Genomic DNA, 17,132 nt, shown 5'->3' with positions numbered 1-17,132 from the left:
TATAAAGAGAACTTACAAGAATACTTACAATATAAAACTACTAAACTAGTAGTTTACTGAGAATATAATTCAAAGTGTACTTTCATAAACTAAAAAAAAAAAAGTGGCAGTATAACTATCAGTATAACCTTTTGTAGTACAAACGAAAAACAGTTGTAAACTAGTGTACTCAGTAGTACTGTTACACTTAAAGTATACATAACAGTATACTTGTCAGGTGTGGTGGTGGTGGTGAAAGGAGCGAGGACCCCATACCTGTCAAGTATCCCGTTTTGGCCGGGAAAGTCCCGTATTTTACCTTTCTTTCCCGCCAGCCTCCCGTATTAGGATTTTCCCGTAAATCTACCGTATTTTAACCTGCGTTATTGAAAAATAATAATACCCCGGGCGGAGTAAAAAAAAACATTCCCAATCTGACGAGGACTCAGGTGCAGAGTTGATGGGCTTTTAACAATAATAAAATAAAACAAAACAGACAACAATAACTACCCGAGGGGACCCTGGACCTATACTCGGAGCTGATCAGAATCAGAATCAGAAAGAGCTTTATTGCAAAGTATGTTTAGGAATTTGTCTTGGTGACAGAAGCTTACACAGTAGGCCAACAGACAGAATGACGGCGACAAGACAGATAATAAAACATAGAAATAGAATAAAATAGAATAAGTAAATAAAACAATAAAAATATATAAAAAACAAAACTATTCACAAAATAGACAACAGACAATTTATGTAGGTCTATGTACAGATATGTTATATACAAATGCAAGGGAGTGTAAATACGAGGTATGGTGTGCTAAGTATAACAAATAGTGTTCTGTATTGCACATGTTTATTGCCCAGTGGGGGCAAAAACTGTTCATGAGGGGTATGGCCTGAGGAAAGAAACGTTTCTTGTGCCTGGCTGTTCTGGTGCTGTAGTTCCGACCAGACGGCAACAGTTCAAAGAGGAAATGGCCTGGATATAAGGGGCCAGAATGATTAGAATCACATCTTCGGAGTGTGGAAATGAATCCGCAGCGTGCAGGTCGTACAGAGGTCACGTGGTACAAGGAGTATGGCAAGCCGTTTTAGCTTTAATTGTACCCAGCCTTACTCGTCGTAATTACATTTTTACTAGTAATAATTCAATTAGAGAGCTCTACAATTCAATTATTACTAGTAACAATTACAATTAGAGAGCTCTCTAATTCAATTATTACTAGTAACAATTACAATTAGAGAGCTCTCTAATTCAATTATTACTAGTAACAATTACAATTAGAGAGCTCTATAATTGAATTGTTACTAGTAAGAATTACAATTAGAGAGCTCTCTAATTCAATTCTTACTAGTAACAATTATTATTAGAGAGCTCTCTAATTCAATTATTACTAGTAAGAATTACAATTACAGAGCTCTCTAATTCAATTCTTACTAGTAACAATTGCAATTAGAGAGCTCTACAAATGAATTTTTACTAGTCATATGTCTCCATTGACTTCCATTCATTTTTAATTAGAGAGCTCTATAATTGAATTGTTACTAGTAAGAATTACAATTAGAGAGCTCTCTAATTCAATTATTACTAGTAAGAATTACAATTAGAGAGCTCTCTAATCCAATTCTTATAGTAACAATTACAATTAGAGAGCTCTCTAATTCAATTCTTACTAGTAACAATTACAATTAGAGAGCTCTCTAATTCAATTCTTACTAGTAAGAATGCAATTGCAGAGCTCTCTAATTCAATTATTACTAGTAAGAATTACAATTAGCGAGCTCTCTAATCCAATTATTACTAGTAACAATTACAATTAGAGAGCTCTCTAATTCAATTCTTACTAGTAAGAATGCAATTACAGAGCTCTCTAATTGAATTTTTACTAGTAAAAAAACAAATTAAAGATATGTATAATTGCAGAGCTCTGTAATTGAATTAAAGAGCTCTGCAATTGCATTCTTACTAGTAACAACTGAATTAGAGAGCTCTCTAATTGGAATTCTTACTAGTAATAATTGGATTAGAGAGCTCTCTAATTGGAATTCTTACTAGTAATAATTGGATTAGAGAGCTCTTTAATTGCATTCTTACTAGTAACAATTGAAATAGAGAGCTCTCTAATTGAATTAAAGAGCTCTGCAATTGAGTTGTTACTAGTAAGAATTGAATTAGAGAGCTCTATAATTGAATTGTTACTAGTAAGAATGCAATTAGAGAGCTCTATAATTAAATTACAGAGCTCTTTAATTGTAATTGTTACTAGTAACAATTCAATTAGAGAGCTCTACAATCAAATTGTTACTAGTAAGAATTGAATTAGAGAGCTCTCTAATTGTAATTGTTACTAGTCATAATTGGATTAGAGAGCTCTCTAATGGAATTGTTACTAGTAACAATTGAATTAGAGAGCTCTCTAATGGTAATTCTTACTAGTAACAATTCAATTGTAGAGCTCTCTAATTGTAATTCTTACTAGTAACAATTCAATTAAAGAGCTCTGTAATTAAAAATGAATGGAAGTCAATGGAGACATATGACTAGTAAGAATTCATTTGTAGAGCTCTCTAATTGGAATTGTTACTAGTAAGAATTGAATTAGAGAGCTCTGCAATTGTAATTGTTACTAGTAATAACTGAATTAGAGAGCTCTCTAATTGTATTTTCACTAGTAAGAATTGAATTAGAGAGCTCTCTAATTGTAATTGCTACTAGTAAGAATTGAATTGTAGAGCTCTCTAATTGAATTAAAGAGCTCTGCAATTGCATTCTTACTAGTAAGAACTGAATTAGAGAGCTCTCTAAATCAGTTTTTACTAGTAATAATTGCATTAAAGAGCTCTCCTAATGTAATTCTTACTAGTAAAAACTGATTTAGAGAGCTCTCTAATTTAATTCTTACTAGTAAGAATGCAATTGCAGAGCTCTTTAATTGAATTAAAGAGCTCTGCAATTACATTCTTACTAGTAAGAATCGAATTAGAGAGCTCTCTAATCGCAATTGTTACTAGTAAGAATTGAATTAGAGAGCTCTCTAATTGTAATTGCTACTAGTACGAATTGAATTGTAAAGTTCTCTAATTAAATTTTTACTAGTAAAAATGAAATTACAACAAGTAAGGCTGGGTACAATTTAAGCTAAAACGGCTTGCCATACAAGGAGATCTCAGAAAATAGATGAATGAATGTAAATGCTTTTCACAAAACTCGAAATTACTGTACGTGTGCGGTTTCAGCGTACATCTTCTTTGGTTTGTTTGGCCATCTCAGTCATTTTGACATAGACGAGCAATGTTAGATGACAACAACAACAATACTAATAATAATGTTTTTTTTTTTTATGTTTTCAGACTTTTACTTGCTCTACATACCTCATCAGTAAATTTTGAATTTTAAATAGTAAATTGTCATCGATTTGCTTCATAAAACGACAACGGTTTGGGAATGTTGTTTTGAAAGGCGTCTCGTCAGTTTAATACTAAACGCGTTTTGTGTGTTTGTTCCAGGGCGCTTGCCGTAGCCACATGAGCGCCCAATGTTTTCAAGGAATGTACAGTTGTGAAACCATGCCGGTAAATGTATACATTTTAAGTTTAATACGTAGTCAATCAAATTATGCATACAATTATTGTAATGCCTTTCCCCTAAAACCTAGAATAAGCCGTTATGTGGTCTATTTTTTGTGCATATAATATCAAACAGTTTGTTGTATTTTTAGTATGTAGCCTATATAAACGTATATGTGATTATTATTGTTACTGTGCCATTCTAACATAAGCCAGTGATCGCAAAAAAATGGGAGTTGCTTAAATGTTTTTGCTTAAATGTATAAAATGTTTTCATATCAGAAACGACTTTGAAAAAAAGTTGCAACCAGTTCCAGGAAACTATTTATTTAATAACCAGTTGAACTGCATTACTGACAGATCAGAGAAAATATACTTTATATGTATATTAAATTATTTAAATACTCATTTAACTCATTTAATTTTACAGAATAAATGGCAAATATTATTGACTTGTTCTTTATCTCTCATGTGCTTTTCAGATGACTGGCAATAAAAGCAGGGGTCATAACTCCACCAGTCAGGCACTGCGGACTCTTCTTATCCTCTGCTGTCTTCTACAGTGTCACTCTAGGCCTCACAGTTATGACAGTAAACCCCTTTCTGAAATATCCAGAGAGGTTTCTAAGTACTCTGACATCGCTCAACAAATCATAAACCTGGCAGTATATGGAAAAGCCCAGAACCGTTCCTACGAGAGGCTAGCTGAGTTCACTGACACCATTGGAAACAGAGTCAGTGGCTCTAAGAACCTAGACCTGGCCATTAAGTACATGTACAATGCCCTTAGACAGGACGGACTGGAGAATGTGCATCTAGAGCCAGTGAAGATCCCTCACTGGGTGCGGGGGGAGGAGAGTGCGGTGATGCTTCTACCGAGAAACCACACTTTAGCCATACTTGGGCTTGGTAGTAGTGTAGGAACTCCTCCAGGGGGTTAGTAGTCACAGTCCATCTAGTCATGACCTTTTAAATACCTGCACCTGCAAATATCTAAGCTTCTGTTCTCCTGGCAGGTATAGAGGCTGAGGTAATCGTGGTGGACTCTTTTGAAGAGTTGAAGAAGCGAGCGAGTGAGGCTAAAGGGAAAATCGTTGTGTATAACCAGCCGTTTGTCAGCTATGGGGAGACTGTAGCCTATCGGGCCTCAGGGGCCTCAGAGGCTGCTAAAGTTGGAGCCGTTGCCTCTCTTATCCGTTCAGTAACTCCATTCTCCATCAACAGGTCAGAATCAATGCATGTGAAGTCATCATTAAAAGGACTGCCACTGTAAACTAAAGGCTACTGGCTTTTCAAATATAAATTTGAATAATGTGTAAACAAAAGAAGGAAATTAAAATCAATTTAAAAGTAACCTTCAAGATTGATGCTCCAGAGATTATTTGTTTCTCATAGAATGGTATCTTAAAATAAAATACACTATAGGTCGAAAGTTTGAAATACTGAATGTTTTTGAAAAAAGTCTCTTATGCTCACCAAGGCTACATTTATTTGGTGAAAAATACAGTTAAAATATTAGGATTTATAGTAATAAATATTATATACAATGTTTTTAATATTTCAGTGTCACATGATCCTTCAGAAATCATTCAAATATGCTTATTTGGTGCTCTGACATTTCTTATTGTTATCAATATTTAAAACAGCTTAATATTTGTGTGGAAACCGTGATTAACTACCATTCAGGATGAAAAAAAAAAAGATATTCATACTTTTAAGTTGCATTAAAGGATGCATTAAATTCATCAAGTTACATTCATAATGTTACAAAATATATAAATACTGTTCTTTTGAACTTTCTATTCATCAAAGAATTATTAAAAAGTATCACAGTTACCACAAAAAAACAACAACTAAAAACTGAAGTACAGGCTACTAAAACATTCAGCTTTGCCATCACAGGAATAAATAAAAAAATACTTTATAATAATATTACTTAGTTTTTACTGTATTTTTGATCAAATAAATGCAAAAAAAACATTCAAAAACTTTGATCGGTGGTGTATATTGTAAAAAATTATTCTTGAAACACTTAAAAGCAGATTTTTATGTTTTTAACCCACATGTGGTGTTGTTTTCAGTCCCCACACTGGCTGGCAGTGGTACCAGCCTGGAGTGGTTCAGATCCCCACCGCCTGCATCACTATCGAGGATGCCCAGATGATGGCCAGGATGGCCCGCAGAGGTCAGAGGATTGTGGTGCGTCTGACAATGGCGGCCCAAACACTTCCAGATGTTGACTCGTTCAACACTGTGGCTGAAATCACAGGCAGCGAGCATCCTGAACAGGTAGGTGACTTTAAATATGTACTGCTTGTACACTACATTTGTACAGTACACTTAAATATATACTGTGAATTGCAGCTAATCTCACAAAGCACACCATGATGTTAAAGAATTTGAATGATAATACCCTACAATTATTACTGATGGTTTACAACTGAATGTTGACTTATGTGCTCTTGTAAAAAAAAAAAATTTTTTAGAGTTTGTAATTGTTTCCATTCAAGACTGATTTCACAAAAACTAGGTCAACATGAAACTGCACTTAAGGCCCATTTTACTTCTGTAATATGACATATTTCTGAGTTAAATGTGATAAGGACCAGACTAGAAATTGGAAATGGATTTTTTCAGGCCAAAATGAAGTCAAGATTTGCTAAAATATATTGCCTAAATAGTTTGACTATTTGTTAACATTAGCCAATAACCTTGCACGGCCTAGACGATGTCAGATGAAAAAGAATGTTGTCTCAGGTTGACCAAGTTATTAATTTTTTTTCTGGAATGATGTGCAGTGATGAACCAGGATGAGGTCAATTGAGAAATTAAATGGGTAAAAAGGCAGGGTTCATTTGATCTGCATTTCGCATTTATGCATTTATACACAAAAGCTTAAAGAGACGTTGTTTACACGGTTTGTCACAAATTGTTTGTCAGTTTTTGCCTTTCCATGGGAATCAAACCGATGACCTTAGCGCCATTCTCTATTGTTTGAGCTGTAGGAAAACACATTGTCTCATTCAGTAATAATTGTGTAAATTATTCTTATGTATATGCACAGATAAAATTCTTACAAACAAAATCCAATTTCATAACACATGCATATGCACATGACTTTGGTCTTAACCTTGTTCAAATGTTAATGAATTTAGAGTATTCTAAATGATCGACCTCATGCCAAAGGTTAGTAGTCTACCTGAAACATGCCCAATGAATGAATGCATGTGATTGTCTGTGTTCTACTCCATGTGCTCTGGTCCAAAACCTAGTGATCTGCCCGTATTACAGATACACTTCTTACAAGAGCTGCACGATTAATCATTTAAAAGATCGCAATCCCGATTCAGACACCCATGCGATCTTATTCCTAAATGACAACAATTCAGCTATGGCTATTAAACCTTTGACAAGTATGATCACAGCGAACGAACATTCAAATCTGCATTTGCTGCTGACCAAGAGAGTAGTTGTCATGTGTTCTGTTGGTATAAAACAGACAGTTTTCACAAACAGTCTTTTCAACCACACAAGTATCACTATTTCTGTGTTACAATAATTCAAATTGTCACAGAAGTTCTTAATATATACTTAAAGTCCCCCTGTAGTCAATAATTGCATCCCTTAAAACTCAACTTTGATCATCAAAATGACATATTTAAAAGTTTTTTCCTTGAAAATAATGTCTTCATGCCTTAAAATAGCTTGAATGTAACTCTACACCCTTGCTTCATTTAGTATACATGCTTCTATGAATATGCAAATTAGCCCGCCTCCACTCACTCACACGAGCTCAGAGATCAACTTGTTGATGATCACTCGTTGGCGTGATTGGTTACAAGGTAATTTGTGATGTCAGAAACACCAGTGATTTCAAACCGCGTTTTTGAGACTGTCTATGGTTTAAAGAGAAAATACTCAGCAATGGTGTTGACTTATGAAATATTACAAATATTAAAAACACCACATAGTCATATAAACAACATTAATAGGTTAATTTTCACCACAGGGGGACTTTAAATATATAATATATATAAATAATATTTATATAAACACTGATGTGTATGTTAGTGATCAAAATAGAGTAAATCACCTTTTGAAAGTAACCTGACTGAAAAAAAGATTGTATCAAGTGGCGAGAAGCGACTGCTAAAAATTGTATTTGTCATTAAATCATTCACTCAAGAGATTCATTCAAAAACGCTGATTCACCCAGTAATGAAACAAGCGAAGTCTTTATGAGTGAGTCATTGAATCATTCATTCAAACCAATTAAAAATAATAATAATTCATATTATTAAAGGTGCAATGTGTAAAAATTTTGAGTATCTATTAACAGAAATGCAATATGACATCCATAACTATGTGTTCAGTGGTGTATAAAGAACTTACTTAATAAACCGTAATGTTTTTATAACCTTAGAATGAGACATTTATATCTACGTAACCGCGGGCACCCCCTTCTATGAAGGTCGAAATATTGTGACGTCATGTTTCTACCGTAGCCGGCAGCGAACAAACGTCGTTTTGAAAGAGAAGCCGCAGAAAGCTAGAAGCTAGCCATAAACACCGTGAGTAGTGACTTTTCCCTTGTCAGTGGTGTAAAATATGTAGTTGGATTGTTTCATGTAACTTAGTTCTTCTCCCTCGCTGTGTTATGGCTTTGCTATGTGGGGATAAATGTGCTGGTTACGTTCGTGAGACAGCTGATTAGTACTCTTGTCATTGACCGTAAAACAGTAACTGTTATGTTACAGGAATCACCAACCCGTCGATCGCGGTCGACAAGTCGATCTTGGAAGCATTTTAAGTCGATCGCGAAGAGTTTTCAAAATCAGAGAAAAAAAGCCTATTGTGTGTAGTAAATGGTGTCTAGGGGATGCGGAGGTGCGCGCGCTTAAACAAGGCTTTTCGCTTTAACCAGCTCAGCCACAGTAACAGCTCATATTTAGCCAGCTAAAAACTTTTACTAACCTGTTAGAAAAAATATATACCGGTAGTTGCATAGTTTCATGTGGTTCTTCTCCCTCGCTGTATTATGGGTTTGCTATGTGTGGAGAAATGTGCTGGTTACGTTTGTAACACAATCAGCTGATTACTATTATTATTAGGGCTGCAACTAACGATTATTTTGATAATCGATTAATCGGACAATTATTTCTTCGATTAATCGATTAATCGGATAAAAAATTCCATTAGATTTTTTGTTTATTATGACTAAATAAAACCCGGTTACACTTTATTTTAAGGTGTCCTTGTTACAGTGTAATTATATATTTAAGTACAGAGTAATACTACATGTACTTACTATAGGAATAGGGTAGGATTAGGTTGAGGGTTAGTTGCATGTAATTATGCATAATTTACTGTTATTACTAGAGTAAGTACATGTAACATATGTAACAAGGACACCGTAAAATAAAGTGTTACCTAAAACCCTAAATTAGGATATTTATGTGTAAAAGTGTACTTTAAAAAGTGCAAGAGCCACACATTGAGTTTTACAAATATCAAAATTTGCATTGTTTTTAATGATAATTGCTGATGGCAAGTTGACAACCATTAATGTAAAAAAATCCAACATATATCCAACATATTGTTTTAGCACAATTTTTGTTAAAACAAATTTACAGACATGTTGTTCAGATGTGAAGATATAAACTAAAAACATCTCAAATATATAATTCATTTAATTTTTATTAATAAAATTAATTGAATTATAAGGATAATTTGTAAAAATAAATATAGAAAGACTGAAAACAAGCGTGTGAACATAGAGCCGCAGTAGATCGCGTTTGTAAAACAATTAAAACTTAATAGTAGACAAATGCTATATAAAGAGAACGTAATGGAGGTACGCAGCAAGCTAACAGGCTTGATTAAAAAGACAGGAAAAATGATGCATTAGTGCACAAACATTCGCTGAAAACCACTGAGTACAGTGACTAAAAAACAATAATTTACTGCTGCTGTTATTAACTGCCTTTATATTTAGTGCTTCGCTTTGTAAAGACCGTTTTAATTTAATATTTCTGCGGTAGCACTATTTTAATCCATCACTTATGTTGCGAGCGAACTGATTGCGCAACCTGATGCTCGAGACGCAAAATACAGACATCCCAAGTCTCCCGGAAGTTCTGGAAGTCACCCGCATATTGATAGCGGCTCCCTGATGCTCGCAAATTAGTTCAAACTCCCGGGATTTGAGCGCGCAAGCAAGAGCGCGCATGCGAGACAGAAGAGACTGTGCTCCAAACCGTGTAGCGCGAGCGCGCGGCAGAGCAACGGAGGGAGAGAAACCTTGCGTGTGTGCCTCATGAAGCGCGTGTAAGACAGAGAGCATCCTGATTGGCCTGTTTCAACCAATCACCAGTAAACGCTCCCCGTGACGTAAGCAGACCAACTAATCGATAATGACATTCGTTGACAACGATTTTCATAATCGATTATTATCGATTTTATCGATTAGTTGTTGCAGCCCTAATTATTATATTATATATTAAGACCCTTGATCATCACCTGACTATGGCTTTGTAAACTTTATCCATGATGTGGTTTATAATGGACTGTGGTACAGAAACAATGACAATGTTACACACTATTGGCTTACTCTGGCTATTCTCTGCTGTCTCAGACGACGACATGTTTGTCCCGTTTTAGCCACCGTAGCTTCTTCGAAAGGGAGGGGTGAGCAGTGGGCTGAGCCATTAGTGCAACTCGCAACCGAACCGCTAGATGTCGCTAAAAAATACACACTGCACCTTTAAATATTTTGTAAATAGACTGCAGCTATTTTTGTCAGAACCTAGTAAATTACGTTTTTGTTTAGAATCGTGATCTCTATTTTAAACAAAAAATATTGTGATTCTCACTTTATCCAGAATAGTGCAGCTCTACTTCTGACACCAAAGCTGTTCCCAAATGTAGGAACAATAATGCAGCTTTCTAAGATACCATGTCTTGGCCAAATTCTAGCTAAGAATGTGTCTTTTGTGGAGAAGGCAATCCTAGAAGCATATCACCAAGGTACTGTAAAGAACCCGTATGATCTGTAAAAATAGTTCAGTCTAATTAAAAACTGACTCTTATCCAATATTTGTGTTGAGTCTTCTGTGTTTTTGTGTCTCATGGAGTCGCTGCCTAAACAGTCAGTTGGGAGGTTCCACCTCATTTAGAAGGCAACTGTCTAGGTAGACAGTAGACCATGATGTCGCTCTCTAGGTTTTGGAACAGAACCATTATCTTTTGCATTCTCTGCGGATACCTAGGCTCCATGATGGGCCAAGCCGAGGTCATTCTGACATTTGTTTGCATTGCTGCTCAGCTGGATATCAGGGAACCAATTACAGAGATCTGCTTGTGTTTATGGTATCTACTTCCTTATCCCCAATTATAGACAGTAGAGGATTTTTCAACTGCCCAGCTAACACCCCTTTGACTGATCATCATGCATCTGTCCAGCATCCACTGCCAGCTTATATCTAATTAGAAACTTGTTAGGGAAAGTTTTTTACTTCTGTTAGTGTGCTGCCCTCTCTGTCAGTTCCACAGCTATGCATTATATTTTCAGCACTCTTTCCTGTTAAAGTCTTCTGTGGGAGGTGGTGAAAGATTCTGTGTGATTAAGTGTGAAGGGAAAAAGAACCATTCTGCAGACTTAAATTTTAATGGAAATGTAAGGCCTGCTAATTTGATCCAATGCCGGTATTCAAATTAACGGTGAAGGTCTCACGCAGTGTTCCGTCTCTTCCAATGGCAAAGGGATATTTAATTAAATGCAATACTTTTTGTCTTATGTATTAACTCGTTTCATCTGACTCCATAAAATGAAAGTGTTTTAATGATATCTGTGCATCATTAAATATATGTTAATGTTTGACTATTCCTTTTAACTCCAATGAAAATAAAGTCAAAGTCTGTTAGAATAATCAAATATAACAATTTATTATGTCAGGTAAATGTATTATAATAATTCCATAATCAATTGAAAGATAATCAATGCAAATCATCAAATGTTCTAGAACAAAGAGGAAAATCTTTTACCCGACATGAAATACATGAATGCTGAGTCTCGGCGACTCAGCATTCACGGGCTATCTGAGATACAGAAAGAGCCACGATCCCTTGCTGCCTTCCATTAAATAGCCAGACCTCATTTCATATGTAAAACTAGAGTTTAGTGGAAATTTACTGCATTCCCCCACCAGTACTGGGGGTAGGAAGTTTTACCATCTGCTAAGAACAGTGGAAATTAGCATTGAGTTCACACCTTCTGAGAGCAGGAGGGTTTACCCATCCACCCTCCTTTGTGTGTATGTTATCTAAAAACTCTCAAAAACCTTATTACCTTTGTTTTACTTATTTGGAAATGAGACATATGCACCAGCCACCCTGAGACCTTCAAAATGATACTAAACACAATACTCAACGATAATCATTCACATTAAAACCATACATATGTTCTTATGAGTTTCAGGTGATCTGCAAGAGTGGGGGGAAGCTTTGTGTGTGTGTGTGTGTGTGTGTATATAAGAGTTGTTCACATGTTAATTTGCGTGGGGGGAAGCAGTGTGTGTGTGTGTGTGTGTGTGTGTGTGTGTGTGTGTGTGTGAGAGAGAGAGTTGTTCACATGTTAATTTGCAAGCAAGGTCCTTTGTCTTCGGAGACCAGTGGTCAGATAATTTCTCTTTAACCAGTTTCTCGGTCTTACAGTTTCCCTCCTTGATCCCGTGGGTCACATTCAGACACTTAAGGGGTCATAGTAAGACGTTTGTTGTAATCCTTGAAACTCAAAAATTGTCTTTGCAATGTTAGCATCTGTAGAAGCCCATAGGGCTGTGTTCACCTGCAGAACACCTGTTCTCACCAGGTGTATGTAGCATGAGTCCAGCAGGTGGATGAGGCGTTCAGGCTTTCTTCCGGTGATCATGTGATGTGAGCAAAGTTCATATAGTCAATCTGGACCTTTTGACTTGTTCAGTTGATGTGTCATTCCTTCATGGAGAAACTTCCGCTTCCCTGGCACCTTCCCCATGATGATAATCTGTCCCTTCTTGACCAATCCTGTCACCTCCAGCGGTGCGGCTGTCTGGACAGACCTCAGTGGATGAAGGTGTTCTCCTTGGCTTCACACTGCTTTGTGTGAGACACCTGAAAAGCATCTTAAATGTCCGCTTCACGATTGAACACATATGAACTTGAACTCGCGAAGAAATCCTTAGAAACGCATAATGCAACAAAACAACATCATGTCATTCAATGTCAAATACCATGTTCTTGTCAGCAGGTGTGAATGGTACATTTGTCTCATATTAAATATCCAATTCTTAAATATATATATATTTTTGGTCTGAATTATACAAAGGAAATGCAGCAAGAGGTCAGTGTAATCAAAGCAATCAAATAAATGTTATGCATCAAGAAGTCATGTAATCACAATAATAATATTCAAAATTGAAAAAAAAAATATGAAGAATCACTGTTTGTTCAGGAATCTTCCAATGCAAGCCACTTATGTAAATCTAAGAAGTGACTTGGAATATGCTTAAATGTATTCAAGAATGGAGATTGTTCATTCCTTGTAACAGGTGTGAGATTGTGTGTTTGTGTGAGGGTGTGTGTGTGTGCGTCTGTGTGTGAGTGTGATAGTTTGTGTGAGAGAAAGAGAGAGAGAGAGAGTGTGTGTGTGTGTGTGTGTGTGTGTGTGTGTGTGTGTGTGTTGTTGGCTAAGTCACAGTCAATGACAGGGTTGAATTGTAAATTCTGTAATTGTTTGAACCGCTCACACTTCAGATCTATTTGTTATGATGTTTCTGTTATTAGTGGTTGTTGAGAAATCAGGGGCCCTCTGACCTTCCAACCACCCTAATAACAATCAGAAAGTTTAAACATTCTTAAATTTAATAGCAGGTCTGCCTCTGCTTTAATTTTGTTTTTGCATCATTGATTTGTGACTGTAGCCATTCATTCCCATCCTATGTGTGTGAAGCTATCTGGATCTGTTAGTGTGAAGATGGACAATAGATCTTTAGTGAAGTGACACTTTTGGACTCTATGTCATCTTTATCTTCTCATGGTGTGTAGTGTTCAGTCTGAATAGACTTGATCTATTCCAGGTGATGATGCTGTGAGGGTGTAGTGATGGAGGAGTGTGTTCAGTGTTCATGTCTAGGAGATGGGTGGAATCTAGTCTATAAAAAATTGTGTTGTAAATTTAGTTCCAGTTCTATACTGGGAGGCCACGCTAATGTAGTGATGTGCTATTGTGAGATATAAATGGCCTCTTGAATTGTCTTTTTCACCCAACTCCCGAATCTCAGGTTATGTTCTAACAATCCCGCTGTCCTGGCTTTTATCCAGGTGAGGTCCTGCCCCTCCTGGCATCCGTCCTCCGGGGAATTGCAGAAGTAAACCTGACAAAAAACAAGTGCAGAGAGAACCACAGTTAATTCTGATGTTTTCAACAGTTTCAAATTCAGACATGTGGAATTCTTTGCTTGCTCCATTATCATGTCCATTGCAATTTTAATTCCAGCTGTCACATGAAACCGAGTTTCATTGACCAGGTCTGAATTATTGCTGTTGTTTCAGTGCAGTGTGTGACACCTTAAAGCTGCTCTTGTAGTCGAGCCTTCACAGTCTGCTGTGTCACAGCATTAAGGTCCCAGTTCTGCTGGGGACATTCTCTGGCTTTACCTCAAGTTGCTTTCATTACAGTCAGATCTGTGGTCATGGTGTCGTTCACACATTTGGTTAGTGCAGGTCTCTAGTTACCTTTAAAAGGCTGTGGTCTGTCTGATGTTTAGTTCACACCCTCCTTCTAAATTTGCTTCCTTGATCAGTTGGCTATTACCTGTGCCACACTTCTGGGAGTGTTTTTTAAAGGCAAAAATTAAAAATTAAAACACACCTCCGCCCTTTTGGCACTGGATAGCAGGTCAACGAAATCGAACTGTAAGGATTAATGTCACACTTCTCCAATTAATGCCTGCTTGGCGATTACAATATAATGTATATTATAATTTTAGTTATAATACAATTACATTATATTTAAGAATATAAATTAAATTAAATTATTTCTGGTCTCTGAAGAGTCTCTGCTCGTTCGCATGTCAATACATTTGAATATGAAAAGGCTTTCTGGCTCAAGGCTCATAAGCTGTACATTCGCTGTTTCTCCTTTCTGTTCGCTAGGTTTCAAATACCTTTTCTTCTCATTTAGTCTTTTTAAATGGCCATTTTAACGTTTGATTATTCTTTTGAACTCTTAATTTTAGTTTTATCCGATTAGATCAGGGAATCTATATCGCTCAGCGTTCCTTCTCCCAAGGCCGCACGGCACACTCCCGTCAGTTCCAATAACCAATTCAGAGGTAATTTTGGCTAAATATCTGGGATCTGCCGTAATTCACACGTACACAATCGAAGACATATTCATAGCCCCCTTGAATGCCACCTCAGGACTTAATTCAATAATTTACTTTAGCACTTATCTAAAGTAACATTAAATTAGGACAGAGGTATTTAGACGTACCCAAATCTAGGTTGCAGCATTAGCTGATTCTAGACGGAAACTACCCGTCTCCTCATTCAAGTACACTTAAAATGGTATCGGATATTAGCCGTCGCTAATCTGACGCGAAAGATGTGGAAATATACAAATCCAATAATCTATGGAAAAAACAGTCTTTCAGAGTCATTCAGAATTAATTCAAACGTAACCATTTACAAATTTGGTATGCGAAACAGCTCCCATAGAGTGGAGAGGTAAAGTCTACGTTCTCTAAAGCTTTGAATATGAAAAGGTTTTTTTTTGTTTCAGGATTAATGAGATGCGCGTTCGTGGTTTCTGACTTTCAAATTCATTGTGAATCACATTATAACCACATTCAGCATAGAGACACACGCGTTTAATTCAGTTCACACAGGATACATAGCCTAGAATACAACATCAACAGCCTTTACCTAAGTGTTCCAAATACACAAACAGTAAAGCAATCCTGTGTTTAAAGAATAAACTTACAATTAGCCTATGTGCACATATTGCACAAACAACTATAGAGTGTGTTCTATGAGTGCATTACAATGTTTAAAGCACATCAAATTTGAAAATACAAATTATTGCATTATTTCTTTTTAATCCCGTCTGTGTTAAAGTGGAAGCTTTCAAATGCAATATAGAGTTTGTCAAGATTAGTTTAGAGTATTATTCAATGTGGCTTTTGTGCCCACCGGTGGGCCGGTCACGCAAAGAGTTAAGCGTTTTTTAATGCAGCATGGCTTTAGCATTTAGCATTAGCTTAGTTTTTAAGTAGCATGGGCAATACTAGCATTTAGCCTAGCCTCGTTTTGGAGGCAGCATGGCTTTAGCATTTAGCATTAGCTTCGTTTTTTGAGTAGCATGGGCAATACTAGCATTTAGCTTAGTTTCGTTTTGGAAGCAGCATGGACAATAACATTTAGCTTAGCCTTGAGATCCGATTTTAGCCTGTAAATAATATCATCCTGTTTTTCCAAATTTAGCTTTTTATAAACAATGCATCGATCTGCCTTTTTATTTATAAAATCACGTGTTCTCCGATTTCTCCGTTTACAAACTTAGATTTTTCTTTCTGTTGTTTGCCGATTCTCTTATTGTTGCTAGTTCGTTTCAACAAAGCCAATACCACAATGGCGACAAACATGCGGCTGATTTGAAGACTTTTAGGCTGTTTTACAGCTCCTCATCAAGTAACGTTACACGAAAAACATTTAGAAGATGTTATTCCGATTTTAGGTTTCGTTTTTTGTTGCTTAGTCAAACAAGGATATCTTTAATCTATTAACAAGGGTTTTCATTCTTCATCTGCGCTGTCGCTTATCACGTATTTCAGTTCTGGACTAAACAAAGGGCTTTCCTATGGCTACTCATAACAATGCAAACAACATTTTCATCAACACTTCTCAAGAGGGAAGAAAAAATGACTTACCACTGCGGCAGAAGAAAGTGAAGATGTTCAAACCTCATGCTGATTTAAAATCCCCATATTTTGCTGGAAAAGACGTTGCTCGCGAATTCATCTGTTGCGATCACGTCTCGGGGGTCGCCAATTTGTAAGGCCTGCTAATTTGATCCAATGCCGGTATTCAAATTAACGGTGAAGGTCTCACGCAGTGTTCCGTCTCTTCCAATGGCAAAGGGATATTTAATTAAATGCAATACTTTTTGTCTTATGTATTAACTCGTTTCATCTGACTCCATAAAATGAAAGTGTTTTAATGATATCTGTGCATCATTAAATATATGTTAATGTTTGACTATTCCTTTTAACTCCAATGAAAATAAAGTCAAAGTCTGTTAGAATAATCAAATATAACAATTTATTATGTCAGGTAAATGTATTATAATAATTCCATAATCAATTGAAAGATAATCAATGCAAATCATCAAATGTTCTAGAACAAAGAGGAAAATCTTTTACCCGACATGAAATACATGAATGCTGAGTCTCGGCGACTCAGCATTCACGGGCTATCTGAGATACAGAAAGAGCCACGATCCCTTGCTGCCTTCCATTAAATAGCCAGACCTCATTTCATATGTAAAA

At 36.2% G+C, this 17,132-nt stretch overlaps 1 protein-coding gene across 1 annotated transcript in view; it reads left to right on the top strand.

The window, feature by feature from the left end:
• The first annotated feature begins 3,481 nt into the window (after positions 1–3,481).
• Positions 3,482–17,132, top strand: part of LOC130077467 (carboxypeptidase Q-like) — a 99,213-nt gene continuing 85,562 nt past the window's right edge. The window contains exons 1-4 of the mRNA XM_056242711.1: positions 3,482–3,552; positions 4,029–4,482; positions 4,563–4,770; positions 5,628–5,835. Coding sequence (XP_056098686.1) covers positions 3,505–3,552; positions 4,029–4,482; positions 4,563–4,770; positions 5,628–5,835 — 918 coding nt within the window. The 5' untranslated portion in view covers positions 3,482–3,504. The remainder of the gene's footprint in view (positions 3,553–4,028; positions 4,483–4,562; positions 4,771–5,627; positions 5,836–17,132) is intronic.

This window comes from Rhinichthys klamathensis, unplaced genomic scaffold, assembly GCF_029890125.1.
Source record: "Rhinichthys klamathensis goyatoka isolate OS25496 unplaced genomic scaffold, OSU_Roscu_1.1 h1tg000023l_1, whole genome shotgun sequence".
NCBI classification, from domain to species: domain Eukaryota; kingdom Metazoa; phylum Chordata; class Actinopteri; order Cypriniformes; family Leuciscidae; genus Rhinichthys; species Rhinichthys klamathensis.
The sequence above is the reverse complement of the archived record's forward strand: the minus strand, read 5'-3'. Positions and strand labels throughout refer to the sequence as shown.